Source organism: Rhipicephalus sanguineus, chromosome 1, assembly GCF_013339695.2.
Source record: "Rhipicephalus sanguineus isolate Rsan-2018 chromosome 1, BIME_Rsan_1.4, whole genome shotgun sequence".
In the NCBI taxonomy this organism is placed as follows: domain Eukaryota; kingdom Metazoa; phylum Arthropoda; class Arachnida; order Ixodida; family Ixodidae; genus Rhipicephalus; species Rhipicephalus sanguineus.
This window is the reverse complement of record NC_051176.1, coordinates 275,474,893-275,488,862: the sequence shown is the minus strand read 5'-3', so window position 1 is coordinate 275,488,862 and position 13,970 is coordinate 275,474,893. Positions and strand designations below refer to the sequence as shown.

The 13,970-nt window shown below is 44.4% G+C and overlaps 1 protein-coding gene across 4 annotated transcripts in view; it reads right to left on the bottom strand.

Moving 5' to 3' along the window:
• Positions 1 to 12,064, bottom strand: part of LOC119379010 (uncharacterized) — a 69,116-nt gene extending 57,052 nt beyond the window's left edge. For 3 of the 4 annotated variants that reach the window (XR_007414819.1, XM_049411838.1, XM_049411840.1), the window contains exons 1-5: positions 11,861 to 12,064; positions 9,679 to 9,891; positions 7,960 to 8,046; positions 4,907 to 5,128; positions 231 to 470 (exon numbers count right to left, since the gene is read on the bottom strand). Coding sequence is in view for 3 of the 4 variants with exons in the window: in XM_049411838.1 (XP_049267795.1) it covers positions 231 to 470; positions 4,907 to 5,128; positions 7,960 to 8,046; positions 9,679 to 9,876 (747 nt within the window). In the remaining variant the exon portion in view is untranslated. The remainder of the gene's footprint in view (positions 1 to 230; positions 471 to 4,906; positions 5,129 to 7,959; positions 8,047 to 9,678; positions 9,892 to 11,860) is intronic. The other variant, XM_049411839.1, reaches the window with a different exon arrangement.
• Between the last annotated feature and the right edge of the window lie 1,906 nt (positions 12,065 to 13,970).

Sequence of the window (13,970 nt, the reverse complement as noted above, 5' to 3'; positions counted from 1 at the left end):
TTTTTCCACAACGCTGATGATGGTTTCTTGAAGCACTTCCTTCGTGCAAGCTAGCGCATTGAGAGACCTGACGTGTTTTGACGACGCTGGCACAGTGTCGTCAAGTCGCTGTTCTATCGATCAAGTGTAGGTGCAGTTAAGTACCTGACCACTTCATCAACGGCGATGATGTACGCATTGGCTGCGACGAACATCGATAAACAGTTCCTGCTGCAGGTGGCGGTGCTTACCGGTGGTTCTGTTGGAAGTTCAATTCCTAGGTGCTGAGCGCAGGTTTGCGATTCGTGACAGGCCTTGCATGCCACGCAAGTCCAGTGCTTGCACATCTCGCACTGAGCCGTAGTTGCTGTCTTGACCACGTATGAGTAGCCCTTACAACCGTTATGACGGCAGTCTACGATCACACGCTCCGCATCATCGTCGGCTTCGAGCACTTCGGGCTCTTCCGCCTCGGACTCCCCATTGTCTTCCTGAAAGACAATGAAAACACGCTGAGCGCGCAGTACTCGGAGAGTAACGAAACAGCATCAAAAACAACAATCAAGGTGACAAGGAAGAACGCTTCTTCTTAGAGGCCTCATCGCTAAAAGTGGCAGGGTTTGATGTTGTAAGAAAACAAAGGAGCAATTCCCCTCTGTGAAGGTGGATGGCCAGTGAAGCTGTTTAGAGCATGGCACAGAGGTGGTGACAGAATTCTCAACAAAGGTACGAACTCATTTACTGCCTTGACTGGCAAAAGACGGCATCGGCATGGCGTGTTCCTTCCTTTTAGCGCTTGTCAGCTTTTTGAGCGGCCCCTTCAAAGGACGGAACGCGCAACCACCTAAATGCATGTTTGGCATCAAATTTTCGCAAAGCCGGAATATTCCTGATGTGTGCGATTCTCCATGTCAGCCTTACATCCTGTCCTGCAAAAGGCTTTTATACCACTGCCTCGAAAGTTTGTCTTGCACTGCGGGTACAACGCGTTCATATGGTTCAGATATATTCACTTTCTGCAAGTGAGCAGCATATAGTTGTCAAGACACTCGATCGCCTTCGGTGCGTGGGGGCCCGCGTTCAGCTCCATCACCACCAGAAACAACTTTATTTTGTTGCATGCTCTTGTTTCTGGGAGTTTTGTTTCGGTGGACACGAAGAAATCCCCGAACGAGTCGTACAGTTTCGCTGTAGCGTCCCTGGAAGGCATGCATCCAGTTCGACTACTCCAGGCTTACTTTAATTCTGGGGTTTTACGTACAAAAACCACGATATGATTATGAGGTACGCCGAAGTGGAGGGCTCCGGAAATTTCGACCACCTGGTGTTCTTTAAAAGGACACTAAAGGCAAATATTAAGTCCACGTTGATTGTTTAAATAGCGGTCCACAAACCTCGTAGTGATACTTTTATGCCAAGGAAGTGCTTATTTTGAAATAAAATCACGTTTTAGTGGTCCGCATCGCGTTAGTGCACTTCAAATCACCCGCCTGAAATCAGTCATACGTCACTGCTGCCGTGCCCAACGTTGCCCGCCTTTACTGCGCGGCGGCGTGCACTGGCGGCGTGCACCATTCGGGTATCCGGCAACATCACATGCATGCGGCATTTTGTCGAACTTTCTGTCAGAGCGACTTTCACGAGCGCGCAAAACACACGCGGCAGTACGCGATACCGAAACTACCACTGAGACGCGACCGCGTGAGCGAAGCAGGGCGCCGGGCGAAGCGCAGTTCGGCGAAAACAAACGTTGGCGAAAACGGAACCTTTGAACCACGCGCGCTGTTCCTCATGGCAACGCCAAAGAGGTTCTTTTTTCCATGAATCAAACAGAAACGAACAAACAGCATTTTATTACGTCTCTTGATGCACGGAAGGTTCTTTTTTTATTGGTGCTAGTTTGATTACGAGTGATTAATTGTAGGCAGACTCTCATACGTCATCGGGATCATTTTGAAAATGTGCCGCTCGTGGCGCTCATCGTGTGATACATTTAGCTTATTCTAAAAAGACAGGGCGTGCAAACACGGACACAAGAAAGAAGTCAAGACACCACAAACGCCGACTAACAACTGAAGAGACGCACAACGGCTGAAAAGAAAGAAGGCACGAAAACTTATCTGCGCATGGCCATGCAACAGGCGAACCTATCAATCCGGCACGCGTGGTGGTCTACGTGGAAGATAACTGTTAAGGCATTTGATTTCATCTTTATGCAAGTTAATCGACGGTTGGCTCACGCATGCACTACCACTATTCTCGATATGCCATGCTTCAATCATCAGGCGCGTTTCTTCATTTCTATGCCGGTACAACACTGCGCATTCATCAAATTTTGGCGTGCACTTACAATCTCGACAATGTAAAGACCAGAGATGCATCAACCAGAGATTGTTGGAACATAAGAGATCGCTTACAGGAGGCTCACCTTCTAATCTGTCTTTACATTGTCGAGATTGTAAGTGCACGCCAAAATTTGATGAATGCGCAGTGTTGTACCGGCATAGAAATGAAGAAACGCGCCTGATGATTGAAGCATGGCATATCGAGAATAGTGGTAGTGCATGCGTGAGCCAACCGTCGATTAACTTGCACAAAGATGAAATCAAATGCCTTAACAGTTATCTTCCACGTAGACCACCACGCGTGCTGGATTGATAGGTTCGCCTGTTGCATGGCCATGCGCAGATAAGTTTTCGTGCCTTCTTTCTTTTCAGCCGTTGTGCGTCTCTTCAGTTGTTAGTCGGCGTTTGTGGTGTCCTGACTTCTTGTGTCCGTGTTTGCACGCCCTGTCTTTTTAGAATGAATACTTACCAACTAGCTCCGCTCTCTGTAGGTAAGTAGGGCACTGCTGTTGATAATATTGCCGTTTTAGACGTTGTCATATATTGAGCTTTCACTCTGACAAATTATTTGCCTTTAGTGTCCCTTTAACATGCACTGCCATCGCAGAGTATACACGGGCCTCTAGCATTTCGCCTTCACGGGAGCGTTACAGTTTCACTGCATTAGCGTAAATTTAATTGTATCATTGCTACCAACCCTCAGTTTTTTTTTTCGTCCTTTCTGGCTTGCGCTTTATTATTGCGATAGCAATTATATGGACACTCTTGACTCATTCTTGCCGTCGCCGTCTGTCGACGCCGTCATGCCCCGGATATTCTGAAAATTCTGAAGTACCCGACCGCGGATTCGAACCAGCAACCCCTCGCTCCCCAGCGCGCTGCGTTAGACAACTCAGCCACCCGCCATGTATGCGCTGGCGAAATAACGGCGAGCTATTTATATACACCATGTACCGCTGGTGGTAAGCAAATCTCGAAGGAGCGTGAGCGTGTTTTCTATCACGCCACGCTCCTAATTTTCTTTCAATTTGAAAACTGCCCTTGAGTCGCGCACGACAAAGTGGCCCTTTTCTGTACCCACTCATTACGTCCAAGGGAAAAAAAAAAAGAAAGAACACCGGGGACACCTTGCATCAAGCGCTCCCGTGTGGTTGGAGACGCAGGGGGTAACTCTACGCGCCACAGTTTAAAAGAAAAAGAAATATCTAAGAGCGTCTAAATTCTAAATTTTCCCACTTATATTAACCGCCGGTCTCATGGCCAATCCCCCGTAGTGGGTAAGAACCAAGAATTAAGGGTCTAGCAAGCAAGCAAGCAAGCAAGCAAGCATCGATTCTCCATATTCGACACTTGCAGCGTGTTGCTCAAGCAATGCACCGAGGGCAAACCTAACCCACATTCTCCTGGCCTGTCCGTCTTCTCCTCCTCACGGCGCGTCGGTGCCACTCAAAACATGGCAGGACTGGGAGACCTCGCTGCGCTCCACGGACCCGGCAAGGCAGAAGATCGCCGCCCGCCGGGCTGCCAACGTCATGGACTTATTAGACATAGACGTTTGAGTGTGGTGGGGTCGCGCGGAGACCCAGGGGGCCTGGGAGGTCCTGAATTCCCTTGCAATAAAGTTTTTTCGACTCGACTCAAGCACACAGGCGTAACAACTGACAGTTGTTAGTTCACGCTTGCCCTGTGCATGCCTGTGCGTTCATTTAGGGCGTCCTTCTTTGTGCTTCAGCGGCACGCTGCAAGTGTCAAGCTGCTTCTGGTTCTTCGTGTGACATTTCAATTTCTTGCTATCGCATTCATTGGTTCGCCCTTGCGGCGAAACTATGACTTTTTGCTTACAGTACAAATAAGGCTGCAGCTTACGTATTCCGTCAGTGTAATCTAGCAATTAGTATTTCTTCTTAGCTTCCCTTTGAAAAGGTTAATAAATTATAATTAACCCTTTCAGCCCTGAATTTTTTATTTTGGTCGGGGACTTTTTTTGTGCCTATTTTCCTAATAGTTATGACCTCAGAAGATCAAAAACGAAAAATTGAGCCAGTGGTGCAAGTATTAATTGATCTACAGACATGACATCAAATTAGGTCATAAGGGCTCAGCGGTTGTGAAATAAGTAAAATGGCATCTTTTTTCCTGCTATTCACTAGAGTACACAAAATGTGAGCCACGTCTCATTTTTCAGTGTGATATTCACTGAAACAGCTTCGGTACGTCGATCCGAAAATGGCGCTTACCCACCTCAGCTGACCCGCCACGGCGTCACCCATGACATCGGTCAAGCTTCTTCTTCTTTGCGGCGCCCAGCTCCGCAAGCATGTCACAATTTTGGTGTCAATAGCAGTGGGGATCATTGAAGAAGTATTCCCCCAAGAATGGGCAGTTTTGGTTTAATTTCCGAGGTGCTAGGGTAAATGTTGTGTGATGGTGTCAATTGACACCGCCAGGGCCGAAAGGGTTAAGGCTGCATACATGTGATACTTCTAAACACCATTCCTAACATACCAGCTCTTCTACTGAACTGCAGTTGTGTAACACCGCGTATTAAGACGACGAATGAGCACTAAAGTACTGTTACTGACCTCAGGCAATCCAGTAGGCTTGTATACGGGCACTACCACGTTGTCCTTGTTCTTCTGATACTCTGCGCATGTCATAGATTCGTGGAAAGCCGAGCATTTCACGCAGGTGAAGTGGCTACAAACGATGCAACGGAACATGGTGTCATCCTTTCCCACGAAGCCAACGCCTTCACAGTCAGTGACCTTGCAGTAAACTAACACTTCAGAACTGTCTTCATTAGCCTGCAAAGAAAGAACAACAACATCAATAACAACATACGGCTTCCAGATTATGCGCACAGCGTCAGGTATCTCCTTCCTGTTTGCTTTCAGCGCTCATTAATACAGAATATTGACAAGGCAGACTTTCATGCCATGATGCAATAAAAAATTTGTTATAACTTGTACAGCACAGTGCGCAGCATCGCAATTTGGCCTCACATTTTGTGCCTGTAAATTATTGCACGTTATAGTATAAACGAGACAAAAACGAAAACCTCAAAGTCAGTACTGTTTTTAAAGCGTATTCGTTTGGAATTATTCGTTTGATAAAAGCGTATAATTTGGGTTGCGATAAGTGACGTGGTGATGGTACTCCTGATTGGTTTAGACAGCCTTTCGTTCCTAAACGTTTACCAAAATCTCAGTAGGCGGGTTCGTTTGCAATGGTCATATATTGCTGCAAGAAAATTTGTTTTTATGCTATTCAATAATACAACCATGCTGCGTATACTAGTGTTCTTTTGGCGATACATGGGTGAGGATTCGGACGACTATTTGATTTTCGAACTACGCGAGCCTCGTTGCAGAGCGTTTTTCTTGATAACAGAAATGGTCGCTAGTGACAAATCTATTAACTGTATGGAGTATGGACTGGTTCGCTTGAGCCAGTCTTCTAATCTACTCCGAGTATTTCACGACTGCGTTCGCCCTTTCTCGCAAATCCCGTGGGTTCAGAAACACATCCATCTGACCTTTGAACGTCGGACCAAGAAAATGTATTTTGTTCATTGCGCAAGAATGAAGGCTAAACACTAATTAAGTGTAGTTCTTAAATCTTTTCATAATTTTATTGTTTTATAGGAAATCGGTATGCTCTTCCGCCATCGCATTCAAGTACGATAATTTTGAAGGCTCTAAACGTTATATAAACAGTCAGGAGAGCAGATTACGTTTATAAGATGACGAAAGAAAAAGGTGGCATGCACGTTAATGAATGTGATAGGTAGTTACAAGGAAATTTTATTGTTGTGCTCGACAGGAAACTTACAAGTTATAGAAGTTGTGCTTCCCCAGAAATCGAACCCGGAACCATCGCCTATCCAGCGCCAGTCTCGCGTCTTCATCTGAGCTGAGGGGACAAATCCCTTCTACCAATTAATCGATTCGTAGCCCAGGTAATTAAGTAAGTGTCCTGATTACAATTGCCTTCATGAAGCTGTATTATAAGTAAACATACAAAACACATAAGACTTATTTACATTGAGGTTATTACTCATGATTATAATCGGTGTCTCAACTCATACAGGCATATACAGACGACAGCAGGGATACACTTTCCCTGCAAGGCTGTCACGAACATCACAAAACATAACCTCCCCCCCTCTCCCGCCCCCTTGAATATGCGCTTGCATATGATTTAACTTATACTCGCCGACAACTTTGTGGCTGTAGAGCGTAATGGTATGAATCTCATACGAGTTCGTTAAAGCTTTACCGTATACGTTCACCCTATTTCTAGCTCTAAGCTTCAAGGCCGAAGAAGGTGCAGAGACGACAGCGGGTGCTTTCATGGTCAACTACATCAACGTTTACTCCTATTTATTTCATAGCAGGGTGATTCCACGTAAGATCGAACAATCGACGGCTGGTCGACCTCTCAAATTTATTTCAAAATTTTATATATTATTTCGTCACTGCCGCTTCAGTGACGTAATAATTTCAAAATTAACGTCTTCAGTGCCGGCGACACCTTTTTCGGTACCTGCTGGCCTTTTAATAAAGAGCAATTCAATCCTGCCTGCATTTTGTACACTTGCTGGGCAAGAAGTCGGAATTGCCAAACCTTGCCTAAGGGCCTCATTGGAGGGTCGTAACTATTAGTGCAACGACATTATGCAACATGTTTTCAATGATTATAAAAGCTGATGTGGAGGAGAATAAGTCGACAAAGTTTAAGAAATATAAAAAATGTTTTTTTTTAATTGTCGTCAGAAGTTTTGATTGTCCGGTGTTTTCTTTAACTTTGCCCGATCATCTCTCTTTGCTGAAAAGTTATATAAATATAAGATTCGGCAGTGTGGTAGATAAGCATGCGAAGAACGTAATGCGCAATTTTTGTCGCTCTGCTACAAGGATTTTTCGAGATAAAGACCTTCAAAGTAAAGAAAATAACGTTTCCTGGGCCAATTTTGAGGTTTTTTATAAACACATCTACACTACACATAAAAACTAAAAATACCTGAGAAGAAGCAAAAACATGCATATATTGAGTTAAAGAAATTTCAGCTACCTAACTTTAATATATTTTGTGCAATTCATAACGAAAGTTGGCCAAAACAGCAGAGCGGATGAGCGCTCCACTCCACCTCTTCGTCATTATTATTTCCTGTGCTTCGAAAAATTTTTTTGTCGGCAAAACAAATTGCGGATCTCTTCTTTCCACTCATCAGGCAATAATATATAAAATTTTGACAAATTTGAGAGGTCGACCAGCCATCGATTGTTCGATCTTACGTGGAATCACCCTGCACTCTTATAAAGACCCGGCAAGCTGTGAAATACGGGCGCACAACAGCGAATAAAAAGTTTTCGCTTCGTATACACGACTAAAGAAAAGAAAGTTCGCACAGCTAGAAAAATTGCCGTAAGTACCACTTCGTTAAAACCAAATAGAAGAGAATGTACATCCAATAACAATAAGTATACTCGCCGAAGACTTTGCGGCAATAATGGGCCTGTTTGATATGTAATTCGTAAAGTAATTATTACAACAAAAACTGAAAATTTCGCGTGATATACATATTTCATTGTTCAGAAGGTAGTTTCTCTGTGGTGGACCTTGCGAGCCGTACCATAACAGGTGCCGCTGTTTTCTTCTGCGATGTCCCTGAGGTCGCTGCAGAAGTTGACGGACGTGGGGAGGTGTCTCTTCGGGTCTGCTGCAACAGGGCGCACACAATAAAAATGGAATGCTAACTAGAGGGTACAGATATGCCGCTCTACTTCGTCACCGCCTTCAATAGATACTGGAATTTAGTACTGAGAGAACAAGACTGAACAACGCATCCATGTTATATCGAGGGTGGACCTCTTAGAGCAAAAGAAGGCAATCTTCCACGCCGCTGCAGTCAGCTATAGCTACGTAATTTAGCGAATTATTTGTTGCGACATCCGAACAATGGTAGTAACTACAGAGTCGAAAGTATTCGGGCGATATGACTAGAGCTGCTGCAGCAGTCATCGTCGGCCTCCATTTCGATGACAAAGATGAGCGTGGAATATTACGTCTATTTTATGGACGCTTCCACTAAGCTACTTTCATTTTTTGCCTTTACTTTGTGACATTGAACAGCGCTTCCAGATTCCTTTTCGACTGTTTCACCGGGATAGCCGCGCGAATGTATCGGGACCACCATATTTGGCGAGTGCTCCTTGGCTTGTTGCTGGTAGAGTACAGGAGATCGCCTTTAGCCGCAATATTTCGTTCAGAACTGAATAGTTTGATAAAAAATGGAGCAGTTCACGTTGTATGCTTTGATAAACACAGCGTGAGAAATGATCTGGACAAGAGGATGACAAGAAAAGCGCTTGTTTCGTTCATTTCTAACTCTTGTTCTTTTCATCTGAGCGAACCAAATCACCATTTTGTACTCCACTTTTAGATGGTGATTAATGATTAATACTACTGAAATAGATCTATTCACGTTTGCGTTCTAACGACACAGTAACAGGTGGGAATTAAGGGGTCAGTGCATTCGTACGTCCCCCCAGATCTGCGAATGTGCATGCATGATATAATTTTTTGTTTAAAACTGAGTAGCATTATGACGTCATGGATTTGTGTGTGCGCGCTAGTATGTCCATGACAGCTAAATCATAAAGCGACGTCGATTTGCAATATGTCTTGAGCTACCACCCAATAACTGCGCAACACAGTAGCAGCAGAGGATAAAATTGCCATCCATATATATATCTTAGGCAAGATGCTGCAAGTTTATTGTAGATTTAGTTTCACCAGACTTCTTACGTCTGTAGAACATGAAACCCATAAGCTGCCGAAAGCATTAAGAGTTTTTTTGTTCTTTTTCTCAGTACTGTCGAGTTCACAATGCATAGACTCACCGCGAGAAATGTTCACAAAAACGCCAGGTATAAAAATCATTTCATGTGTGTAGCACAATCCTCTAGTTAACCACTTAACTTTTATGGATGATGTAAAGCACTGCGAAAATGTATGTAAGAACTGAACCTGATGGCATACTGACACCAAGAGTTAAAACTCAGCCATATCTACCTCTTTTTACTAAAACGCTTTACACATTGTTGCAGCAAAGGTCCAACCAGAAATATATAAATATCTACGACACGCGTTTAACTTTATCAAATGCTTCGATCTTTATGCATTGTATGAGCGACCACATTTGCGAACACAGATCCTTCACAGGCTTAATTATATCCGGAGTTACAACGCCACATGCAGTTATCCTATATTTTCATCATTGTTAGCATTTCGGCGTTGTGCATGCTGGAAATTTTGCGTGCAACAGATCAGGCCAGCTAAACAAACCAACCGGTGTCTGGCCCCCTCGGCTGGCCGCTGGCGAGTCGTCAGCGCCAATGCTCCTCTTGTATGCCTTGCACGACATTCCATCATGGATTGCGTCGCATTCTAGACAGTTTGGTAAGCGGCAGGCTGGACAAAACGCCATGCTTTTACCGACCTTAGGTACGGGCTTGCCTCGGCAACCCGGATTCCGACACTCCACCATTATGGTTTCAGTGACCTATATCAAGAAAAATCAACAAATACGTTACGCAGATCTTGTTTCGACGCCTCTTTCACTGCTTGCTAATTTCAATTTTTAATTATGTCTCTCTCTTCCACCTGCTTTCCATTACTTTAGCTAAACAATGTTGGACAAAGTTTTGTTTTTGTGTGGTTGCTATTTTAGCGCACGCTGAAGTTTCACAGGTCGGCGAACATGCTGTGAAACTTCAGCGCACACTAAAATGACAACTACAACAACAACAAAAAAAACACTTTGTCCAACATTGTTTCGCTAAAGTAATGAAAAACAGGTGGAAGAGACAGACATGTTTAACAATTAGTTTGAAGCGCACCGAGGACGCGGACAAATTAAGTGGACAGGACAATCCACTTCCTTTGTCCGCGTCTTCGGTGCGCCTCAAACTAATTTTTAAACATGAGCGTCTACCGGCTAGCCCAACTTGCCATCTTTTTGCGGAACAGGCATGACTCAGCGAGCCCAGCTCATGATTGTCACTTCAGCGACAGCGTTAACCGTCTATAGACCTTTTCACAGACGGCTACCTGCATGGTCGCCGCCATAATCCTCTCTGGGCTGCGCTAAAGAGGCGTGAGCCCCCAAAGATACACTCTCCCATGCGCAGCCCAACGCAGCGGCGTTTTTTCTCTCCTGTGAAAAGGTCTGTATAAGCAAGCGGTCACTATGGCGAAAAACAATTAAGATATTACATGGGGAGCGTATCCACAAGGCTTCGAACAAGCGGCACACGCGGAACAATGCAGCAGGGTGCTTTCACAATACTTTGCTGCATTTACTGGACGAAAAGATATCGCGGAAATGCGTCACGAAACCATTTAGAAAAATGTATCAATTAAGGTACATCGCTTTACCGCATACGGATATAAATAACAGTACAATCTAACTGTCCTTACAAGGAAAAGATGGTCATAGCAAAAGTGTCGCTTTTTAGAAAGCAGTTTAGAAAAAGGAATAAATAACTTGTTCAAGATGTGGAAATAGACCTGAACAACGTCCTTACAAAAAAATAACATAATAAAGTGGAATTCCTAATCAAGAAAAGAGTACAAAAGACGCTTCCTATAATTTCACACAACTATTGCTAAATGTAACACCTAACACTTAGAATTGTGACACGAGAGGAATGCGGAAACGTGACTAAAACTTAAGCAGGATTGCATCCAGCTTTCTGCGAGGCAGGGAAAAAAACGCACAGAACAGTCTCCCACAGACCGTCGCTAAATCTAAAGCAAACAGTGCACTTTTATCGTTTTCAGTTCTTGCTTGTGAAAAGGGCCGATGGCTCGCAGCTATCGCTCTGTCAGAGTCGTGCGCAAAAGCGACCGTTTTTTCTGCGCCGGAGGCATGAAAAGAGTAAAATGCGCGTTAGACAGGGCACTCCACTCTGATATTTCTTTTTTCCATGTTTCGAGCACCGTTTCAACAAGCGTCTAGCGAAGATGCAGCTTCGGCTTCTTAAATACCCAAATATGCATTGTTTGGGCGTATTTCCGTATTATTTTTTAAGCGCGGACAATGCCATGCTGCCTCCAACACTTCATCGCTGTTTAACAGGCAGCATTACGTATACTCCCGTCTTTCGCCTCCGTTCAAAGCATTGGCCAAATACGAGACTACATGAAAAATGGAACTATGGCTACAAGTTAACAAGACAATCGGCCAAGACAGTGCTCTACAATGGACTGAGCACTAAGTTTTAAGGAACAAAGCAAATTCACCGCAAAGGCACAGAAGCGTAGACATAGCCGGTGCTTTTCGTCTTCCTTCTGCCTTAGCGTTGAAACCGCTGCGCATTCTCTCACTACGTCGCCTTCCCCGGATAAAATTCCGTCACATTCGATGCGCCTCAGAGAACCCGTTTAGGAACACACGCGCACACCAAAATCATTAAACGTTCTGCTACAGACTCAAGTTGAATAAAATAATTCCCGACGAATTCACTCACCGCCAAACGGTAGGTCTGCTGCTGTGATCTGTTGGCAGGCGTTGCTCGGTGGCGGCGGAAAAGGCAGAACTGTTTCCATGTCGTATCGCGGTTGCCACGACGACCAAGATAGCGGACGGCTTGGGAATGCGTCAGCGCCCAGATATCGAGAGGCCTCGGCAGTTCCGTAGTGGTTCAAGGGTGTATAGCGCTGCGCGCTTAGCAATAACACTGCACTATACCGCGATTTATCGTCTACTTCTAGAACAGAACAAACACAGAGGTGCAACGCATTGGCGGATGTGTTAAGCTTGACGCCCTGTCATCGTCTGAATGCCAAGCGAAACGGTGTTCAAACCAACCTGATAGAAGTAATCGCGAAGCAGTGTCATGGTTCGCTAGTGCGTCTACTCCTCTAAATTTACCCAACGCGTACTCGTTTGTGCAGAAAAGTCACGATGAGGTTGTACGTAATGCACTACGCTATTGCACATGTCACCTACAGACGTTTCTCTGGGATTGAGTCGAAAGTAGACCCCCTTTTTTTTCATTTTGCTATCATAAAGTCGTTTGAGGATAGTATGAAATAGGTGATGCCTTGCATGTTTTCCACTTTCGCTGCGTGATTCCAAAAAAGCTATCCAAGCGGAAATGCGTAGCTGGTTTATCCGATCGTAAAATAACAGCGCAAAAACAAAAAACAAAGGACAAACACACAGAGACAAATGAGCGCCCGTCATTCGTCCGTCGTTTTTTGCGCTGTTATTTCACGATCATGAACAACCAACTAGCCGGATTTACCGCCATTGGTTTATCTGACATTATGCGTTATCGTAACTGGTCTGAATAATTATAAACCAGCAAAAAAAAACTGCAGTTGCTACATGGTGAAAATTAGTTTCCATTCGGATTAGTTCTTGCACCTGATGCTTAACAATCGCCGCTTAACTCCTATTATCACTTTTATCTGTTTCATATATTCGATTTATGCTATCTTGCTTTTTGGAAATGCTACTCTAGGGAAAAATAAGGCTTCTGGGTTAAAGTTTAATTGTTTTTTTATCTATATATAAAATGTTTCAGCTAACTTGTGCCAAGCCTTAAAAATAAACCAAGTGAGCGCTACGTCAATGAAACCAACGTAGTATTGTCGATTATGCTCTTCAGTTGGTAAAATTATTTATATTTGAGCCTCAATCATTTATTAACACCAAGTAACAAAGACGTTTTTATTATATCCTGAAATGGAGAGGTCGTAGATCACATAGAGAAATATCGACAGTGTATCCCAGCTAAACCGGGCCAAGATAATTAAAAAAAAAAGGGGGGGGGGTGCGGTGGCGATCAGATACAATGGGACGAACGTCGTTTTAAGTGCGAAGCATTTCTTAGCGAACCTTTAGCCCTTTGAGCGTTTCTATCTACGTATGTATCGATCTATCTATCTAGCCGCCTACGTCTGGGTGCTCTCGCGATCGCCTCCTTAACTTGATGCAGACCAAAATTGGCATGGGAGGGTAAGAGGATTTGACGAATATGACTGTCTGGTCAGGACATGAATAACGTGAAAATCCTGTCGCGTACGTCGTCAAACCCTTTCGTCCAGACACGTGTGGCACATACACGTACGCCACGGGCGTGATATGCGGGTATGCGCCACAGGTGATTGACAGTTTATATCTTCCCAGGAACGGCAAGAACAGACATTAAATGCGAGAGCGTTATGAAAAACCGACATCGGCATCTTTAACCCGAGGAATGCAAAGAATGAAAATCCAGGACTCCAGCAGGAATCGAACCCAAGCATTCTGCGTGGCAATCAGGTATTCTACCACAGAGCCATGCCAGGTCTTGAAACTGCTCTGGAAAAAGACCTTATGCAGGCGTAATGTCAGTGCAACGTCATGTGGTTGCAGTGCTGGCTATCGAATGAGATAACAAGGCAATAAACATTACATATGTAATCCTATGATACAGGCGTCATGTCGGGTTAACGTCAGTTGTGTCTTCAGTGTTGGCTCTGCTTTTAGAGCAGTCCAATAAACATTACGTATGTATTCCTATTATTCAGCAAGCTGTATTCAAGCGTCGCTCGACCCCGCAGGAATACGCTAACGAATGATATTGCATC